The sequence below is a fragment of the Notothenia coriiceps genome, unplaced genomic scaffold, assembly GCF_000735185.1.
Source record: "Notothenia coriiceps isolate Sejong01 unplaced genomic scaffold, NC01 NC01_scaffold00037246, whole genome shotgun sequence".
Classification (NCBI taxonomy): Eukaryota; Metazoa; Chordata; class Actinopteri; order Perciformes; family Nototheniidae; genus Notothenia; species Notothenia coriiceps.
In genome coordinates this window covers 11,836,435-11,849,736 of record NW_011369947.1, presented here as the reverse complement: position 1 = coordinate 11,849,736, position 13,302 = coordinate 11,836,435, and the positions used below count along the sequence as shown (strand labels likewise).

General features: G+C 40.6%; 1 protein-coding gene across 1 annotated transcript in view; it reads left to right on the top strand.

Moving 5' to 3' along the window:
- Positions 1 to 13,302, top strand: part of LOC104966411 (neurexin-2-like) — a 36,932-nt gene that overhangs the window by 5,643 nt on the left and 17,987 nt on the right. Inside the window, exon 2 of the mRNA XM_010795598.1 lies at positions 2,083 to 2,384. Within this exon, the coding sequence (XP_010793900.1) occupies positions 2,083 to 2,384 (302 nt within the window). The remainder of the gene's footprint in view (positions 1 to 2,082; positions 2,385 to 13,302) is intronic.

Here is a 13,302-nt window from a genome sequence, read left to right as displayed (position 1 = left end):
ATTAAACAGACGTAAACAAAAGAAAGTTTTTTGCATGCGGCTCCATCTTGCTGAGCCCATGGAAGCAATCACAAGCTGTTTGTTGCTTACCGTTAAACAGCCCATACTTTGGGAGGAGGGCCCAACTTAATACATAATTGAAAATGGTTGCTGTGGTCCATTTGCCACGCTTTTGTTCTTCCTACATCAGCATCGCAGGCACCGCCAGAAGGCTGCTCTTGGGGGATTTGCTTTTTCTTCCTCCGTGTCATTTTTCCTCTTCATCTCTTTCCTCTTCCTCCTTTGATGCCTTTTTTCGATAACAATTCACACTTCAGTTGAGATTGCTCTAAATTTCAATTTCAGCCAAAATGCTCTTTTAAGTACCTGTCTCTGTCTTGATGCCGTTTCGTCTCTCACTTCCTCTTTTTTCCTCTACATGTGAAATGTTTTTTTCTTTTATACAAGTGCATGCACCCATAGTATGTGTCTACGTTTTCCTCAAAGGGAGCGATAGCATTCCCTTTAATGTTCCAGAAGTATAGCAGTTAGTGTGTCATTTAACAAAGCACTCTTCTGCCTCTCACTTTTCCTTTTGCTTTACCTTTTCATGTGACTTCCAGGCAGCAGTTTTTTCTTTTCTTGGCATTAATAAAATAGTGTAATCAACTTTTCCTCATGTAGGCTACCACACCTTGACCTTTCCATGGCCATATCTCAGTACAAAGTACACAGCTATGACATGGACACACATTATCCATCTCCACTATCCTCTCACCTCAGATTGCTCCTATGGCAAACTCACTCGCTCATGAAATTTGGCTTTCAATCTGTCTGCCAGCTGACCAGCCCCCCAAGCCCCCCCCCTCCAGCTCCAGCCTCCCTCCCCGGGGAAATGCACTGAGGTCTAGGAGCTATCCTCCTGTAATGGAACTTCAGGATAAACTAGATTTGATGATCCACCCTCTCCTTCCTGATTCAGCCCTAAACCTCATTACCTGAGGCAGGATCTTCAATCTGGCCCCCCAGGGAAACAGAGGTGCACAGGGGCAAATGAACACAGGAAGTTGAGTTTCACTTCATATCACAGTTCATGTTGGAAAACCAGTAGATTTGTGTAGCCAATGAGTGTTGAAGAGTTATTCAAGAGTTGAGATATGCCATTCTTATGGGCATCTGCACCAACTATTTCAGGATTTGTTGTAACCACTCTTTGTATTATTTTATATAAATCAATATAACATTGGGGTCATTACTATAGTACAAGACATGGGGAAATATATGATATGATCCAAATAATAAAATTAAAACAATACATAATACACTGTACAGTATGTAAATGTTATTATAGGAGACAATAAGGATAACTAGATAAAAGCTCATCTCATGCTCAGTGGCTCCAGTGTTCACACTCCTGTGATTGAGGTGTCACTGCTGTGATTTTGTTGCAGTGGTACTTCATGTTGTGACAGCGGCAGGTGTTCCATCGGTTCCTGACTGATGCACTGTGTCCTCCCCTGCTGCTGTTAGGCTTCTGTTTGACACTTGTCCATTGTACGAACTCGCTGTTTTGACTGGTAGTATGTGAAGGCGCTCCCTGCAGTGGAAAGAGGCCATATGCTGCAGACAGACTGACAGGCATTAGCAAAGTTGTCAACACCTATTATTCCCTTTCTGTTCGACGTTCATGCTCCCCCTATTATTTGCTCTCTGTTTTCTCTCATACCGTCTCAGGAGCTCTCATACGGTTCTATTATGTGCCTTTCATGTATTTGTTAAGTGAAAGAAGTGTTATTTTTGCCCCGTGAATTTTTCATGATGCGAACATTTCTTGCAAGCATTAGGGCCGCAGCAACAATTCATGTTGTAACACTGGAATTAATAACCATAGCTAATCGGTTTCATCTCAAAATATTTTACCCATGAGATCCTGTGAGCAATACCAGTGTTCAGAAGTTAATCTGCTCAGAGACCCTATTTGGCTTTTAATAGCTGGAATATGGGTTTTTAACACTACAAGACATAATATTACTCTAATCCTGCATTCATAGAGTTTTTATTTTACTTACCTTTCCTTTTCTTCCTCTCATCTTTTTTCTCCAGGTAAGGAAGAGTCAGTAGCCACCTTCAAGGGCAACGAGTTCTTCTGCTACGACCTGTCGCTGACGCCCATCCAGAGCAGCACCGACGAGATCACGCTGTCCTTCCGCACGCTGCAGCGCAACGGCCTCATGCTGCACACCGGCAAATCGGCAGACTACGTGAACCTGTCCCTGAAGAGCGGCGCCGTTTGGCTGGTCATCAACCTGGGCTCGGGGGCCTTCGAGGCCCTGGTGGAGCCCGTCAACGGCAAGTTCAACGACAACACCTGGCACGATGTGCGCGTCACCCGCAACCTGCGCCAGGTAAACACTGCCCGTGTAATCCAGGGCCACCACAGTTGGAGTGGTGCCTCTGTCCGTCACACAACTTATCTTTGCTGCTTCCTTTGACTCTTCTTTACTCTGTCTTTTCTCTCTCACAGAGCTCACGGGGAGTGCTGGTCTCGTCTTTCTTCTGTCCTCTACTTTTGATTGCTAGCCATCTTAACACCACATTTTTCTTTTTCTAGGTTGATGTTGAACAGAAAGCTGGTGCTGTTTGTGTCTGTCTTTAATTGGCTTCATGTTATTCTATAAAATGACCAAAGATCTATCTCACTTTCAATTCCAAAGGTCACTCAGAAGCAAATAATTGAAGATAAGACACATTGCAAGTGAAAATGATACTAAAATCCCAATCCGAGTGAGTAAATATGCATCATGTTGCAAACAAAGACAAATCTGCACATTTAGAGTTCTACCCAGGACGTTGTTTTGTATTGTTATTAATGAGCAAGTGGAGAAAGTGCTCTCCTCAGTATGTATGCACATAATGTACTCAGCTACACAAATGGAATGCACCCTAATATATCAAAGGTGACAATGCACTTAAACCCTTTCTGAACAAATTACCTAACACATCTTTACAGACCTTTAGCTAATGGAAAACCAAAGAGCCCCAGCAACCTGCATGTCTGTGTGTGACTTGCAGTGTTCCTCTGCTTCTTACAAGTTTAATTGTATACACTTACTAAGTACACACATACAGTACACACGCGGCATGCTTGAGACTCTTTGGATGCACCAGGTCATCAATTGGCAGTTGCAGATACCATCAGTGAGATACAATCAATTTCACTTACACTTGCCGTGCTTACTTATCACATTTTTTGTAGTAATTCTAATTGGAATGAATGGCTTGTCAGACTTAATAACACAAATTGTAAGTTGCAGCAAATGCAAAAGCGCCTGATGTGAATGCATTAACACAAAGTTTTACTTCTTTGTGTGTGCCTGCAAAAACATCCTAAGAAAGAGGATGGGGGTGGGGTTTTTTCAAACTGTTGGACCTTAAGAGGCTAAAGAAGGAATACAAACTGGTTTTTAATGTGAACTAAGTGCTGTTAAATTATAGGGTGAAATGTCCATGCCAACTAGACATAAGAATGTCAATCATAATGCAATAATATGAGATATTTCAGTGTGGTAACTTAATACAGCATCACAGGGATCAAAATGTTATGCTTTAGAGCTCAGTGTGATCAGCGGGGTGAGACTAGCTTAATGAATTTGGGAGGCCAACACAGTTTTAAAGATTTACAGCAGGAGCCAACCCACCTACCAACTGCAGCATTAGCACAATAAGTAACACATGCACGTACATTGAAACACTATTATCTGCCTTGTCTGTCTACCAATCTTATACCTATACTTTTTTAACTAAATGATTCCTATCCTTTTTTATTAAATACAGCTTTGAATATAATTGTGTCTATGACGTGTATTGTTTAAAGCTTATGAGTTAAATCACTTGATCGTAAACTTACATACACGCACCTGTTGCTCACATAAAAACAGCAGGCACATAGTGTAGTATTATGTTAATCTCACTTTGTCCTCGATCTTCATATGGAAACCTAATGTAGCTGAGTAGATGTATAGCACCAGCACTCAGTCCATGCCTTGAACTAGAACTAACTACGGTTTGAGCTTCCCAGCAATCTCTATTAACTCGCATAATAGCTTGAATCCTCAGTGGATCACTGTAATTGACATAACAGGTGGCCTAAGTGTTAAAGAGCTCTCTAGATTTACACCAGGCCATCCCCACCGAGAGACAAAAGGACGGGGTATCAATTATATTGACCACCTTTGACCCTGTGTTTGCTGCCGCCCTGATACCTAGCTGATCAATAAATACTCGCAAGCCAAGGCATTTAAGTGCATTCACTAAATAAGTGTATCGTCTTTTAAACAGTAAAATAAATGACTATAAGTCTCTTTTTGGTTTTATATATATTTATATAAGTGCATTTATAGTTAAAACATATTAATAGAACATGCTTGTTATTGGTATTATTTAGTGTCACCAGGGGAGCAAGATGTTACATATTTTAACAACGATCAATAACACTTAAAATTAGACAACACTGTTTGTATCATCATTCAAAATGTATGCTGGTGCAAAATAAATGTTTACTGCATGTGTACATTACTGCACATTTCTTAACTTGAATTTACTTTGAAACAATTGAACACAATATATTTCTCTTTAACATGATATTCTAAAAGCTGCAAATAGTGTCTATTACATTAGCAAGGCACCATAAGCCTTAAGCTTTATGACAAAGGTCAATCATATCTAGACTAAAGAACAATAGTTTGTTTCTGTGTTTCATCAAGAGATGCATATCAAATTTTACATAATTTATACTCTGTGCATTTTATGCAAAACAATGTATTTTGTTGAATGACTGCAAATGGTGGACACAATAATGAACACCAACTATACAAACTTCGCCTTTAAAAACACCTTGCATTAAAATGTAAACTTCCATGTCAGTCTAACCAAAACTAACCAATATAAGCTGGGCAAAGAATGTATATAATGCTAGGCTGCTAATTTCAATTGTATCGCACTTTGCTAACAATTTGTCCACATTCTGTTTTCAGTGTGCTATTAATTATCTAATTTACAAATGCAAATGCTATGCAAGTCCATCCACACAAACACACCATTCTTTTTTTCCGCTGGTCTTCCCACTGGAGCTAACATGATATCTTGCATTACAAGTACCCCACCATCTAAAAGACGAGCGTTAGATTCCAGCTGCGGCTATCGTAGTGGTCTCAACAGTCTCATCCACTCTCTGTCTGTTGTTCTTAATGGGTCTTGCAACGTCATACATATCTACAGCTGCATCAGTAAGCTCCAAAATAAGTAAAGCCTCTGAGCTCTCACCAGCCAGTCTCCCTCACCCACTCTCTCCCCTCTCTCTCTGTGTGTATATTTTCCATCCTTTCTCCACAAAACCTATGAATTTGTCAGCTTTGTGTAGGATAAAATGAAGCAGACAGAATTAGGTGAGGTGATAGGGACTCTCCGCCAAGAGAGAGAAGAGAAGGGGGAGGATGGGGGAGACATGCTGTATTCCTAACAGATGATCACAGCTTCAGAGCTCCCCTTGGTGGCATATGGCAGTACTGCTCCAAGAGAGGGGCTAATCTCTACAGAGCACAGATGATAGGCAGACAAGGACACACGCCTTGACCTCTCATCACTGCAACTCTCTCCCCACAATTCACACACATTGTACCCCACCCAATGCACATATTGGTTTGTATAAGGAGCAAGGGATCCCTCACTCACATCCTCCCTCCCTTTGACATGCTGATCTACTGTCACAGACATCTTGTCGAGTTCAGCACTGATGACCACCGTCCTCTGGGAGGCAAAGGGCAAATCCAGAAAGGCGTAGGGAAAAGACAAAGATGGAATGTCAGGGTGTCTTGTGGTGAAAATGATATATGTATCTGATACACTGCAGTAAAATAGAACATATTGTGTAAGTAGGTCAAACATATATGTATAATTGTGCGATGGAATACAAGTCAGCATAAATCTAGCAGTTAAAGCAATCCAAGCACAATTCATACTTTAAATATGAAACTCTCATTCTTCATTGTGCTGTATGGTCTGTGAGTATTGATGTTGGGATAACTTTTAGCTTTGACAACTAGAAATACCAGCCACAAGTCTATTGAGAGTACTTTGAACATCAACTAAAACCACTGGCGCCTGTGTTGTTATGTTCCTACCCATTACTGTCATTAAAATATTTCAAAGTCAATCAATCACTTTGCGTGTGTGTGTATGTGTATTGCAGAGAGCAGCAGAGCAAGTGCAGATCAGGTAGAGGCGGATGTTCAGTGGGAGTCTTGATGAATGTCTGATAGTTAATGCATGGCCTTCAAACATTAGATTTGCATACAGGTTCTAATAGCATTGCCAGCAGTGAGATGGGGACATCAAATGAAATGAGAGCAGCCAGCAGATGTTTTTATCAGCTTCCTCTCCTCATGCATAATCACTATTCCCATGGCATTAAAAGTGCAACCAGCAAATAGAGCAACTGTTCATTGACTGGAACCCAGATTAGTTATGGTACGACATGGATGTAGAGTTACTGATGTCAGTCAGTAGCAGGAGCAGAGTGCCATCAATTGGTGGACATCTTTTTTGTGTTCACAGCTATGACTACTGCATCATGTGGTTAAACATTTGTAATATGTCATTTACTATAGTGTAGCTTTTGTTATGGTATTTGCGTGACATTTACAGAATGCAAAAAAAGTGTTTTTGTTCATATTATAGATATTCCATGGCGTAAAGATACTGATGGATATCGTGCTTCCAATTTACTGGATAGATAGAAATAAACCAATGTAAAGTAAGGCTAACTTTCCATGTAGACGATCACTGGAAAATGAATGGCCTCACATCACAGCGGCCTGTCTGCATGCTTAACAGGCACTAGCATCCCAACGGACACCACAGGCAGTCAGAGGAAACATGAGACACACACTGGCAGAGAAGAGGAAGTGCGCGCTTGTATGTCTGTATTTTTGTTTGTTCATCAGAGGAAGAGAGAGTGAGATGATGATTGTGTGCACAACAGAGAGTGGGAAATGAAGTGCAGTGCTGCTATTTGAGACTAAAGGAATATCAGAGGAGTGGGAGGATGGGGGGAGCACAGAAAGAGAGACAGCGGTTTGTTTTACTAAGGGAAAAAAAACGGAAGCACGATTTCTTTTGCATTCCCCAATGTCACTTTACAACCAGAATATTCTACATCGACTGTGTCACAGAACTGGGCCAGAAGCTTAGCCAGCGTCAAAAGAGAGAAACCTCTGAACTCAATATCTGTCTTTTTTATATTCCCTTTTTCTGTGTCACTGTCACCCTTTCCTCCCTTTTTTCTCTCACTTACAGTATAATCAGTCCTCATGTCTCTAGCTGTCCCTCTCCTTCTGTCTACCTTGACGTTCTTTACCCCAGCCATTCACATCTCTTTTCATATAAGTGGACCTTGGATGCAGCTATTAGATTGACTAATGGATCAAACTGATTTAGTTATCTCCGTGCTAAATGCATGTTCAGCCCCCGGCCCACCGTCTAGTTGGAGAAGGCAAGCTTTGATCTTCATCGGAATCAAGTTAGCAAACGTCACGTTGAGAATTGCAACCATAATGTAGGAAGTGACCACTATGAACCATATTAGAATCCACTGGGGTATTTTCAGAGAAACTGGATTTTTTTTTCTTTTTTTGGGGACAATACAGCCTCAAAAATCAACAAAGAAATAAGTATATGGATTTTTTGCCCTATCCTAGATTGATTTAAAAAAAACTACTGATTCAACCTCAATAGGAAAACCTTCATATCTGCAATCCCCTAATAGGACATGTTAGTGCTTTAGCTATCTTGCAACCACAACAGGGCTTGACTTTCCTTGAATAAGCAAAAACAAGGAAGTTAGTAAGCATGACTAACACAAGTATCAACATCAGCAGTGTCCAGGGGGAAGGAGATACTTTCAAAGTTTGGACCATTGTGAATCCACGGGCAGCATGCGGTTGTTTACACTCAAGCACACCCAGTCAATAATGGTTAATAAAACTTAATGCACACAAACTTTATAAGCACCAGGACTACACAAGATACAATCCAATAAGGCAAACACAGTAATTCAGCTGAGCAAGCACGCACAAACACGCCCCATCAAATTCCAAACTTCCTCTGGCCTCCATGCATGTCTGCCATACATAATATAAATTGCTGCGGGCTAACTGTATGTGTTCATATTCAACACACAACACAGCTCTACGCTGCGCCTGAATACACCCTTTCTTCTACAATAAGGTCGTTTTATAGAGAAACAGGCCAAGTCAAGGGATTGAAAACCTTTGATAAAAAACCACCAAAAGTGGACAATGTTGTAACACTTGTATCATGACCGCAAAATTAATCAGGTAGACTTATTGTCATTTATTAGTTTATTAAGGTGTTCCACATGAGCTGTGATCATCATCCCTTTTAAAAAAGATGACTTTCCAAATGTACCGTAGTGTTTTAAGTCCTTCATTCATCATCCAGTAACTGACATGTTACTAAGACATCACCATGTTTAAGAAATCATGTTTTAAGTGGCAGAGCATGTTGAGGGAGTAAACGCATTTATTTCATGTGAGATGACAGAATGAGACTGCCCCCCTCCCCCTTTAATCAATATGAAAGCCTGGACACTCCCCACCTCTTTCTCGTCTGTTATAGCTACTCCTCTCTCACTTGTTCAGATTATTCATCCATTTCACCAAGCATTGATCAGCTGCAATAACCCTCCCTGCTCCTCATCCATCAGTCCATTCATCATCTTCCTCCACTCTCATCCAACATTACTCCAAGAGGCAGCCATTATTCCTAAGAGAGAACTAATCAATTCCTCTGCTGCTCCTCTTCCCTCCCTTTCACCCTCATTTTCACCATGACTCCACGTCCATTCTTACCTGCAACTTGTCACTTAGCAACTGTGTCTGCAATGCTGCTTGGTAGTGAATTTTCCCTGGCTGGAGTACTCCAGTAGTTGCTTTACTCCTACGTCCACCAGTAAAATATAATAATATTGATATATTGAAGAGATTGTCTGCCTGATTTACTGTACAGCAGTATTTAGAATTATGCTTGCGTTACTTCTTAAACCTGCTGTGTACGCAGAGGAAAGACATATGAAAAAACTAGCAATATAATGACACCAAATTCCACCTGGAGCGAAAAGTGGCCTCTACCCCATCTCCTGACCCCTTGCTTTAGCCATCCTGGAATACACTACACACTCATCTTTAAACCCCTTTCATTTTGATCTCAACTACACACCTGTAAGGTTTCATGACTGCATTTTACATGATAGTGACGCTATTACAGCACATACGATCCCCATATAAGTATCTCAATGAAGTCCTCATAATGCGTTCAGAATGACTGATTGAAGCTTTTGTGGATAAATCGAAAATACCAAGTGTAGTGCTCGGCTTTGCTAACACATACAGCGACGTTCCTTTATGGTGACGTTAGGAATAGCTATTGAAGCCTGGCAGAAGTGGTGGATTTGTTTGATGTACATAATGACATGCTAACACCCCTGTAATCCTTCCTGAGTTCACCGTTACTGACATTTAAAGCAATCCTAATGTGTTCCAGCCGAGAGGAGGTGGGGGCACAGTCGTTGTGTGTAAGTGGATGTGCTTTTCTTTTTTTCCTTTCCCTATGATTCTTTCCCCATGTTGATCAGATGTCAGCACCTGAAGCCCAGTGTGAGGCTGTTCTCCGCTCTGGCTACAAACACCTCATGCTAATACATCAGCCGCGTTGTTTGATACCAACACTGAGAGGTTCTGTGCATTTGAGGAGGAAAAAGTTAATTTGCATCACATTTCCATTACATTAGCATATCCGCCCGCGTTCCCACACTCACTCACTCATCAGCCTCATTTGCCGCTACCTGCTTCAGCACTTTCATGTTTATTCATCCCTCTGTCTCTAAGACCTATATCAGATAACAAATCTCTGTACCATTAGCACATTCAAATAAAATGCTAGTGAGACAGAAACGGCTAAAAGATTCAGGAAGAGATTATGGAAGAGAACGGACCATCATTACAGGCATCTTTGGCTGTTACCTGCATCCAGGTAAAGTGTTGTTTGTTGTACCCTTTGGTAGCTGCACCAAAGCATGTTTTAAAATACATACAATACAATATAACATACATAAAATAAGCTAGCTGGAGCTACGTGCTCAAAACAGGTCCCACATTGTGTGATTAATTCCTAAACTATAATGCCTAAGTTAGATAACCATCTGTCTGAAGAAGCATTTAGTGAATGTTCTTTCTTTAAAATCAACTCAAAAATGTGAAGTTTATCATAAAAGCTGTGCATCAATTGTTAAATCATTAACTGTTTATTACTTTATTATTAATAAGTACTTGTTGCTTGACATTAATCTCCTCCTGATGGTTTCTATGGAGAATGAGGGAGTCTGTCAGACATAGTAAAATAGAGGTGAGTATGATAGGTAGCACAACTGAAAAAGAGGAAAACGTTTTGACCACCTTCATCATAATACACCAACACAATCATGCAATTTAATGCACACACATGCACAGACGCTCACTCGCGGTTTGTTTGCAGACTTCTCTTCACAGTAATTGCAGTGACATTTATATTTGCACCTGAAGCCTGTCTGCCGGTTTCCATTACTTCCAGCCAGATTAAGAGAGAAGCAGACACGAGTGTATGGCTGATGATTGGAATGAACGCAAAACCAAATGTACCTGAAAGAGCTATTTTGAATCGAAGCCCAGTTCTCCTCCATCTGACAGGGTCACTCACACAGTCTGTGCTGCAGAAGAACGCCTTATACACCGCCCACGCATAAATACCCAGCAAGGCAGTATATGATATGGATGCAGCCAACAAACATTGAGCTCATGTTTCCACAGGTACACATACAGTCTCTAATCATCAATTCAAACTGTGAAATGTCTGCTTAGTGAAAAATAGCACCCATTTCCCTCCCACCCAATAATACTATTCCACGGTATCAGTTGCATCACTTATTTCTAACTGAAGTCCCAGATTTATAGGAAAAAGATGATTAGACCTTTCTACGTTACAAGGACGAATCTATCTGGACTGGGAATCTTGGCTCGGTTGAACCATCCATTTGTCATTATATATTTATCCAGCTTATTCACTGGTGGCTGTAGTTCAGTGAAGTGCACCGTGACCGAAACACCATTTTACTTCTTTGCCAACTGTGAATGGCATTATGCAGATCGTCAGCAGGAGTTAAAGGATTTGTCTCAACCGTTTCACCTGTCTGTGAAATGCACAGCTTTGCAAAACTGATAGTGAATCACAACACTATTAGTATTCGCTCCCGTCCTCACACTTCTTAATACATGAAGATTCCGGAACCCAGGGGGGGCCCTGAGAGACAGTTTCAGCAGGAAGGTGTTTGTCTGGACCCGTGTTTGTTTACACGACTGGGAGCTTAATCCTCCATCAGCAAACATCGCCATTCACAGAATTGTTCTCCCACATGGGTCAATTACAGCGAGGGGGTGAGTGCTGTCAAAGCAGGGCTTCCAGGCATTTTGGCTTTCAGGAAAAGTACAGTGCAGGGAAAAAGGAAATGAGTAGTTGGTCTATTTTGATACTAATGCATTCCTACTCTTCTTAAGGTTCTAGACTCCCCAGGATTCTATTTTTTTTGCCAGTCCACTGTATTTCCTCTAGTGACCAGAGCACTATGCATTAACACAAATAGAACAAATCTAATTTTCTGCACTATTGATCTTGACAATGGGGTACCAGTTCAGCATTAATTACAATCCCCATGCAGTACAACATGTATAATAGCAAAGCCGCTGGATCCTCACGTGACTTTCAATGGTTCAGTTTGCTGCACTTCTCTCCAGCGTGGCAGCTCATTCATTTAGCATTTTTTTATGTGCTACTATTATAATCTTGACCCCAGTGGATCTGTCGACTTTCTTGTAATGGAACTATTGGTTCATTTGTTGCTGGAAAATAAAACATAATTTCCTCCAACAACCCACTCATCTAATCAAGTCACCTCTACATATCCTATTCCTGTTATATTGATGTGCTATTTTAATGAAAATGAACACAGATATACTTTCTTCATTCAGCAAATTCACATTTTGTTATGCAACTTCAAGTTAAATGCATCCCCTTATTAATAATAATACTTTTTTTTTTATTGGAAAGTCAATATTATTTTGACCTGCTCAGGATAACTAAAAAAAACCTTTCTTATGCATATACAGCTTACTTACAGACTGACACTTATTGTATAGGATAAGGCAGACACTATGCATGCACATATTCCTCTAAATGTAATCTCTTCCTTGAATTTCCACCATGTGTTTTCCTCCATCACTTCAATCATGTCAATTCAAAGATCGTCAGAAGAATACATTTATTCACAACCATCCCTTAACCTGCCAAAGAGCTGATACAAAACACACATCCATTGATCTCTCATTTATTTAACCTGCTGTTTCACAGACATTCATTCAGTGAGTTTAAAAAGGCTCACAGTCATTGTCACTTTTAAAAGCAAACATTTGTCTAACTTAATAAACTGACGCTAGGTTCCTAGTTGTTAGAGATTATCCTTCATATCTGTTCTTTGATGTGTCAACTGTTGTTTTTCTTAACTCAGAGAGATAGCAGTGCAAGTTTAAATACATGCATTCACATCCACCGCTGCATCTTATTCACCTAATGAATGCATACGAGGAGTCATTAGACATAATGTGTGACCGGTGACAGCTTTTTACCATGACCTGGGATCAAAGCGTGGGTGTGCATGATGCTTCAGAACCACCAGTTTTCCACATGAAGAGGACTTTGTTTATGGTTGCCACTTAGACTCAGCTCCACTCAGTGATCCATCCCACACACAAACACCCACAGTACCTACTGTGTATTCTACAGGGACAGACTGACAGACTCACTCATAACGTCAGAAGTTTTTTTTTTTTACTACTAAATACTTTTCTTCTGAATTCACCCTTTTAGTCCAAATCCTGCTAGGATATCAGATATGATCACTCAAATTCAAATGTTTTAATCAAAATATAAGATGTCCTCTAGATGTCCATTCCACCCTGAAGGGAAACTCATTGGAGATCTGAGTGATATATATTTGACCCTATCACTGCCGATACAGAGTATACTGACTGAGCACCACCACTGACTAGCATGAACAGCAACATAGAGCTGATAGGCTGAGATAACAAGCAATGACAAGTGACTGTAGCAACACAATCGACATATTGCTGAGACAGTAAAGCAACATTTTCTATGTGCAGA